The 8,609-nt window shown below is 39.0% G+C and overlaps 2 protein-coding genes across 4 annotated transcripts in view; one reads left to right on the top strand and one right to left on the bottom strand.

Moving 5' to 3' along the window:
- Positions 1–1,287: 1,287 nt before the first annotated feature.
- On the top strand, positions 1,288–6,541 carry lrfn1 (leucine rich repeat and fibronectin type III domain containing 1). The gene is made up of 2 exons (XM_008309510.3): positions 1,288–2,955; positions 5,588–6,541. Exons 1-2 carry the CDS (start codon positions 1,580–1,582, stop codon positions 6,504–6,506), a joined length of 2,295 nt encoding a protein of 764 aa, XP_008307732.1. The 5' UTR covers positions 1,288–1,579; the 3' UTR covers positions 6,507–6,541.
- nkapd1 (NKAP domain containing 1) overlaps positions 5,792–8,609 on the bottom strand; it is a 10,218-nt gene continuing 7,400 nt past the window's right edge. For 2 of the 3 annotated variants that reach the window (XM_017032106.2, XM_025055056.1), the window contains exons 7-10: positions 8,320–8,400; positions 7,837–7,952; positions 6,825–6,875; positions 6,589–6,726 (exon numbers count right to left, since the gene is read on the bottom strand). The gene's annotated coding sequence lies outside the window, so the exon portion shown is untranslated. Of the gene's footprint in view, positions 5,869–6,588; positions 6,727–6,824; positions 6,876–7,836; positions 7,953–8,319; positions 8,401–8,609 lie in introns of those variants that run through there. The other variant, XM_017032107.2, reaches the window with a different exon arrangement.

Here is an 8,609-nt window from a genome sequence, read left to right as displayed (position 1 = left end):
CTATAGCCTTACCATCGTGCAAATTCGCAAGACGATAGATAGATGGATAGATAGCACTTTATTAATTCCTAAGGAGTTCCCTTCAGCTTATTTAGGCTCCAGCAGCAGTACAGCACTAAATCAACAGTAAAAACACACAAATAGGTAAAATACAAACATGAGTAGCAGCACACTGTTAATAAATATATAAGCATTGGGAAAGCATATATATACACATATACATAAACATATACAGTACTTATAAATATAAAATAGAAATACAATGGTATATTGAAAAATATAATAGTAATGTAAATGGAGATTGTAGTTATTACACTGAATTATTGTTGGGTTATTGCACTTACTCCCCTATCCACTAGTCGTTAGAGAGTTTGCTCTCCTGCCACCCAGTGAAGAGTTAAACATTCTAATTGCCCGGTGGACAAAGGTGTTTTTAAGTCTGTTGGTCCTACTCTTTGGAGTGCAGTGGATGAGTGGCATTGTCCAAGATGGCGAGCAGTTTTCCCAAGTGTTCACTTCTCTGCTAGTATAACCAGAGGGTCCAGTTTTGTGCACACCACAGAGCTAGACGTCCTGATCAGCTTCTCCAGTCTGTGTAGTGTATAGTCTTACTATCACGTAAAAATGCAAAAAACATTAAAAGTCCCAGAAAGGCCTTAAATGTTTTTTTATGTCCCAAAACATGCTGCAGCATGCCAAGTATTATTGAACTGAAGTACTGAAAATGTGAAAATATCACCTAAACATACAAGACTATACTATGCTAATCGATTTCTAAAAACATCTTAAAAAATGAATTAAAATGCACTGATTAGCCTTAGAATGTGTAGCAATGTTTATTTTAATGATTAAAATTGAGAAATGTTATGATTTTTTGTACCATCAACTTTTGACCAACCTAACATACTATCCTAATAATTCTTTTTAAACATAAAAATTGCACTAATTTACCTTACAATATGTATCAATGTGGGGTTTCATTCTTAAAATCGAGGAAATAATTAATTTCTTTGAACATCAACCTTTATTAATCAATTTTTTTCATTATTCAGAGAACATTATTCAACATTATATCTGATTTATAATTGCCATTTAAGGTCATACATGTCATTACTACTCTAAATAAGACAGTACTTTTCCTTAAGACTTACCAGAAACAATTTCAGGACATAAAAAGAACATCCAAAAATGATTACACAGTATAGAATAAAAAGAAAATAAAAAATGACTGTAGTACCGCACTGAAACTTACCTTTAGAGCGAAGTCGATGTGCATACTTATATGGTGGAGGAGGAAGAGGAGGAGGAGGAGGGAGGAGTTATTGTTGGTTAGAGATCGTCGCTGTAGATTTAAATAAGGATAACTTATTAACTAACATGCTATACTTATAATTTTCTGAAAAAGTCTTAAAAAAATAAAATGTTCCCAATGAATAAAAATGCACTAATTGACCACAAAATATATAGCATGGTGGGTTTTTATGCTTAAAATTGCAAAAATAATTCATTAATAATTAATAATTAATTTTCTATTTCCCTTTTGTTTGTCTCTCCCACAGTACCTGAAAGCTGATCAACGATGGACCGGCTGGTTCTCTGTGTGCTGCTGTGTGCAGCTGTGGTGAAGGGCTACAGCTGTCCTGGCCGCTGTATCTGCCAACACCTCTCGCCGACCCTGACTTTACTCTGCGCTAAGAATGGACTATTGTTCGTGCCACCAACCATCGACCGCAAGACAGTAGAGCTGCGACTTACCGACAACTTCATTACCATCATTCGCAAAAAAGACTTTTTTAACATGACTAGTTTGGTTCACCTTACCCTGTCCCGCAACACTATTAGCCAGATCACACCGCAGTCCTTCCTGGGCCTGAAAGCACTGCGGGCACTCCACATGGATGGTAACCGCCTCAGTGTGATAAAAAGTGACCACTTTCAAGGTCTTGTAAACCTGAGGCACCTCATCCTTGGAAACAACCAGATTCACCAAGTAGCCCCTAATGCTTTTGATGAGTTTGTATCTACCATCGAGGACTTGGACCTTTCCAATAACAACCTACGAAGCCTTCCCTGGGAGGCCATAGCTAGAATGACCAACATCAATACACTCACACTGGACCACAATCTGATCGACCACATTGAAGCAGGGACTTTTACGCTGCTCACCAAGCTGGTACGCTTGGACATGACCTCAAACCGGTTGCAAAAGCTGCCACCCGACAGCCTGTTCCAGCATGCCCAGGTCCTATCTGATGCCAAGGGCTCAAGCTCATCTACGCTGGCTGTGAGTTTTGGAGGAAACCCACTCCACTGCAACTGTGAGCTGCTATGGCTGCGCAGGCTCACTCGGGAGGATGACCTGGAGACCTGTGCCTCACCGGAGCACCTCATGGACAAGTACTTCTGGTCTATCCAAGAGGAGGAGTTCATCTGTGAGCCACCACTCATTACCAAACACCTTGCAACAAAGCCCTATGTGATGGAAGGACAGGGAGTTACTCTGAAATGCAAAGCGCTCGGTGATCCAGAACCAGAAATACATTGGCGGTCACCTGATGGCAAGCTAGTTCACAACAACTCTCGCACCATCCTGTATGATAATGGGACTCTCGATATCCTCATCACTACACTTAAGGACAGCGGGGCATTCAACTGTGTTGCCTCCAATGCCGCGGGCATTGCCACAGCTGCTGTTGAGATCAACATGATCCCTTTACCCCTGTTTGTGAACAACACAGGCCACATGCGTGAGGACCCTGGTCTCTCAGATATTACCACCTCCACCAAATCTGGCAACGACACCAAGGGCTACGACAAGCAGGACAGGAGGGTGATGGTGGCTGAGCTGACCTCCTCATCTGCTGTCATCCGCTGGCCATCTGAACGACACATTCCAGGCATCAGGATGTACCAGATTCAGTACAATAGCTCAGCGGATGACACTCTGGTGTACCGGTAAGCCATGACATGAGATTATGTTGATATATGTTTACTCATTAGGAACATGTTTACAATAGTAAAAAAAAACACCTGACAGGAAGAATAAGTGTACATAGGCAGAGACCTGGGGCATTATGAGAGATGGCATAAAAAAAAACAAAAAAAAAACAACTATAACTTACCTTTAGCGCGAAGTCAATCTGCATGCATTGATGGTGGAGGAGGAAGAGTAGATGGTTGGTGAGAGATTGTCGCTGTTTAAATAAGGATAACTTATCTCTTAAAGTCTTAGAAAATAAAGTTCCCAAAAATGAATAAAAATGCACTAATTGACCACAAAATATATAGCTATTTTATGCAATATTAATCAGGGTTTTTGGTGTCAGCATGAAATTCAAGTAACAGTAAGTTAAAAAAGAGGACTGAAAACGATTGTTTTCACCTGTTCAACAGTCCAGTTCTGTGCTTTAACCTCTACAGTACACTGTATGGTAATTAGCCAATGGATGTTCCGCCCACCCCTATGTGGGTGGCTTTGTGTAATCGATTCTGCATGAGGAAGTTGAGGAAGTTTCTGTTATATATATATGCAGTAAGGTAGCGTATGCCATTAGCTCAGGTTTGGGTCATCCACCTTTATCATTTAAAAATCCTTATACATTAATTTACATGAATATTTCCATATTAATCTAACAACAGCATGTAACTGCTGTTTACTGTAAGAAGATAAGTTTGGCTCTAAACAGTTTGGATCTTTAGACTCAGAATTATGTAACTTATAATTCGGTTGTTTATTCTTGAAATTGATTTTGTTTAAAGTAAATCTTCAAAAAATTAAGAAATGATACAATAGTGGAGATCAAGTTAATTAATTTACAGCATGCCTAAAACCTTGCTTTTCTTTGCATAAATTATATCTTCAAACTGCTCTACTTATCGCTCATTTAGACGATGTGATTTCTGAACACCCCAGAATGTCAACTCTCTCTATTTATGAACCATTTATTTCACCAGGTCTCACTAGTATCTTGTAAACCTCTTAACCTTTGAACCCATCTGTATCCCTGACTGTGTTTCTCACAAAGAAAACAGGTGAGAAACGCATTCTGCTGTTATCAGTCTTTCTGTTCCAGCACTAATCCGAATGTTGATTTATCTCAATTAATCATGATTATTCATGATAAAGCCACTGCTCTCTTGGGATATTCAGGTTAAAAAAACATCTACCTCTTGACAGCCCTCTGGATAATGCATAAGGCCTTTTTTTCATTTGAACCTAACTTGTGCTTTGTGAAGCATAGGGAGATATCAATAATTTAAACAGAGCCATCAATATTCCAAACTCTCCAGGAGACTGAGCTGAATTAATCACCCAGTATTTGAGCCGTGCTTGTACAACACCACCTTCCTAATTGAGGATACGTAATAATACAACACATATCTTTGCTTTATATGTACAATTAATGTTGATCTGATTTTGGACTAATGGCGCATGTTCATTGAATTTTCTCAATTTGACAAATATTTCAGGGTTTATTCAAGTGTGGAACCAAAGACTTTGGTTTTGTTTAGCACCTGTGTCTCAGCGATAATGACTCAGTCTCCTGCATAATTTTCTCATTCAGTGTAGGCCTGAGATTGTGTTTTGTCTTGAGGTGGTACATTACTACCTACAACTGTCTCCCTTTAGGGAAAAAGAAACAAGCTGGTAATTATGTTAATGTCACTGTTGACCAGAAGTCAGTTTTATTACACTGCTGTACTCTTTATGCTCATCTGCCAGTTTAGGTGATATTTATTTCCAGCACTTGATTGTACACAATTTAATTATATTCTTCAACATTTTACTTTTGAGTAAGATTATACAAAATCTATAAATTACAAATGTAATATATTACATAACAGCATTGTAAACTAAAATTGTATATTGTGAGCATATTGCTGGAACAGAAAGACAAATAACAGCAGATATGTTTGTGTTTTACATTGGTTATTAAATTGTTAAATTGTGAAAAAACTCGAGAAAAATACTCAAAAACCTTACCATAACCACAAAGCAAAGGTGACTTGAGACCTGAAACTAATAAAATATTACCAAAAAGCATAGGAAAAAAGGTAGGAAAAAACTTTTTTTTAAAAATGTAATTTTATTTTTGTAATAAGCAGATCAGTAGGTAAACAAATATTTAGCTAAATTCAAGCCATTGTGTAGCCAAAAATTGCAGTATGTTAAAAATATTTTTCACATAACAGGATTCTAAAAGCAACCCAGTTATCTAGAAACCAAAACATTACAACACAAGGCAAACAAATTTAAAATTAACCAAAAAGGTTTATCTAAAATTAACCTAATATTGACAATATATAGCAAAAAATAGCTTTAAAAAAGGAATGTAATTGTAACTAAAATCTAAAAGATATACATATTTTTAAAAATAGACAGAAATAGAGTAAAAACCAAAAATACATTTCCTTTTCTCTTAGGAATGAATCAACATGCTCCATCAACCATTAAACACTACAAAAAAATATTTTACTGTCCTACCTGGAAGTGGCCTCACATTAACTTGTCACAATCATCCTGTGGGGCAGATGGTAAAGACAACAGTTTAATGACAGTCTGTTTCTTCTTCTTCTCTCTCCACAGAATGATCCCATCCACCAGCAAAAACTTCCTAATCAATGACTTGGCTCCTGGGCGAGAGTATGACCTCTGTGTGCTGGCAGTTTACGACGATGGCATCACCTCATTAACAGCCACCCGTGTGGTGGGCTGCGTGCAGTTTCACACGGCCAGTGACGTCAACGAGTGTCGCTTCATGCCCAGCCAGTTTCTCGGTGGAACCATGATCATCATTATCGGCGGCATCATCGTAGCGTCTGTGTTGGTGTTCATCATCATCCTGATGATCCGTTACAAAACATACACTGGCCCAGAAGACAGCAAAAGCAAGATTAGTTCCAGCATGCACTCCCAGACAAATGGCAGCCAGCAGCGCCTGCAACACAGCTCCACGGCTAAGCAGCTAGACTCCAGCGAGAGCCTGCATGAAGGCGCCCAGGCTCCTAAAGAATGCATGGCCCTGGTGCTATGCATGGATGACGACAAGAAGGAGGAACCAGCAAGCACTACAGCTGTCCTGGAGGTGGAGCTGCCTCAACTGAACCTGGACAGGCTGAAAAGGAGAACCAGCCTGGATGCTCAGCGCTCCGGGCCTCCGTCTGAGGACACGCAGACAGACAGTAGCCTGACGGGCTCCACCATGTCGCTGTGTCTCATTGGTCCTAATGCTGGCACCAAGGAGGCCCCGAGGCTTAAGGACAACAAAAGTGCCCTTGCTAATGTGGGCCTGCTCCCTAATGAGCTAGCACGAACTAGGCACAGGTTCTCTTTCGACGGAGGAGATTACTCGATATTTCAGAGTCACAGTTACCCACGCCGAGCGAAGACGAGGTGGAACAGGTCCACCAACCAGCTGGACATTGAGTCACTAGCTTCTTCCCCGCTAGCAAACAGGAGAGTTACATTTAGCAGCACTGAGTGGATGCTGGAGAGCACGGTCTGAGGGCTGGTCTGAGGGCTGGTCTGAAGAAATGTCACAAGATGTAAAAATTTCTACATGCCATATGACGCACATTTCAAACTATTAGCAAAGCACATGTACGGACACAGGCAAACTCTATGAGTTGCCAGAGAAGAACAGAGTCTCATCATCCTGCCTCACCATCCCACTCCCAGAGAGGTTCTTTGGCCATGTTCTTTCTTTATGCAGCAGTGCCTTAATTCTGAAAACAAAAAAAAAAGAAATGTGCGAATGAGGATGCTGCTCACTGTAGTCATAAACCTCTTTATCTTTCTGTAATATTTTTTTTTTTTTTTTTACCTTTTTTGTGACACGTCCGAGGCAAAGGGTGTGGCATCTGAATATATGTAACTGTTTAATTGAATACAAAAGAAGAAAAAAAAAAGGGGGGGATCTTCATTACTGTAAAGTAAACAACCAGGTATCCTGTTATGTCAATCATGCTTTTAGTTCTTTCAACAGAAAAAAAATAAAATAAACTTTTTGCACAGAAGACACGAGATACAAGGACATGTATCACCACCAGTCTATACAATGATGATTATTTCAACTTTCGACAGAAAAGGAAAATGTGTGGGATTTTACACAGATGGTACCGTTAGTATAGGAAGGCTCCAGGAGGAGAATGACCTGCCATGGATGATGAACGGAGGACTTTATGATGTTAAATAGATATTGTTCAAGATGTGACTGTATATTAATCAGTATTGTATCTGGCTGGTCTAGATCATGAGGCAACCAACAAGAAAAAAGAGACATATAAGTATATTACAACATTGGTGTATGTGAACTAACTATGTAAGTAAGTAAGTCATGTCACATGACTTTACAGAGCATTTTGGGTGTTGGCCACAAGTTTTTACATTAAAAACCTGTGTCATTAAACCTCGCCCTATTTAGTATGTCAGACTTTGGATCATTTATCCCTTCACGAAGGGTATTAAATTCTTTTTTGTGTGAGTTCATTTGTCTTGTCTTCTTGATAAGCTGTGGTATTGTACACCAGCAGCACCATGCTCATACATTTCTAAAACCCACGTATTGCCAATTACAGGGACACAGATCAGAGAAGTTTATGATGTAATTTATCCAGATTCTGCTTACAGAATAATGTAATATTGGTTTATTACCGCTAGAGGGACACAAATCTCTCGGTGGTCCTTAATTACTTGAAGCGCAATAAGGATCACTGGCAGTTATTATTGCACAGCGTGAGTAAGGGGTCTCAAAAGAGGGTAGTACAGGTGGATCATATATATATTTTGACATTTAGTATCTGGTTGCATAGGAAAAATATTTAAATTAAACTCACATTTTAAACTTGGATGGTGATGTGTTTGGATCCTCCCTAAATTCCCAACCAACTCTGGACACGTCTTTGAAGAGTTTAAAAAGGGCCCACGATGGAGACAGTAGACATGGCTGTAACTGTAAAAGATAAGAAAAAGTTGTGTTTTCAATTCTATTCATATTGTCTTAGACAAAAGCAATATATGGTGCAAAAAAAAAGTGTAGTGGAACTCTGCTCCAGACGACAAGTCAAAGGTAATGGATAGAGGTAAAGGACAGAGGCAAGTTTACATTCATAAGCAGAGGAAGTAAGACACAGGAGGGAAGACACAAAAGATGAATGATGATGAAACAGAAGGAGAAATGATCTTTTGGTACAGCAGCAAGAAATGAAATACAAGAAATGAGATACTGGAAGGATAACGCTGTGAATATCTTTCAATGCATCATTTTGTGAAAGTGGAACCAAATGTAGATGAAGAAAATAAAAATAAAACACACTTACATTTGACACGTTGAGTTGACTCTGGGTGACAGTGGGACTCATAGGATTCCAGTTGTCGTTGACATGTACCAACACAGTTACCTAGAGAAAGGTTAAAACAAATAATCAAAGACATGAAAAACATGAGAAACTTATAACATTAACCTAACTAAGTTATTCTGGATCTTATTCTGTACACAGGTTGATGGGCCAGTTAGAAGATGCATTAAGTGACATCAGCGCACCTGAAGATTTGTTGAAAAGTGATAAAAAAATACGAGTAGACTGCAGTCAGTCTAAGTCTATCCAGC

Source organism: Cynoglossus semilaevis, chromosome 4 (genome assembly GCF_000523025.1).
Source record: "Cynoglossus semilaevis isolate Cse_v1.0 chromosome 4, Cse_v1.0, whole genome shotgun sequence".
NCBI lineage: Eukaryota > Metazoa > Chordata > Actinopteri > Pleuronectiformes > Cynoglossidae > Cynoglossus > Cynoglossus semilaevis.
The sequence above is the reverse complement of the archived record's forward strand: the minus strand, read 5'-3'. Positions and strand labels throughout refer to the sequence as shown.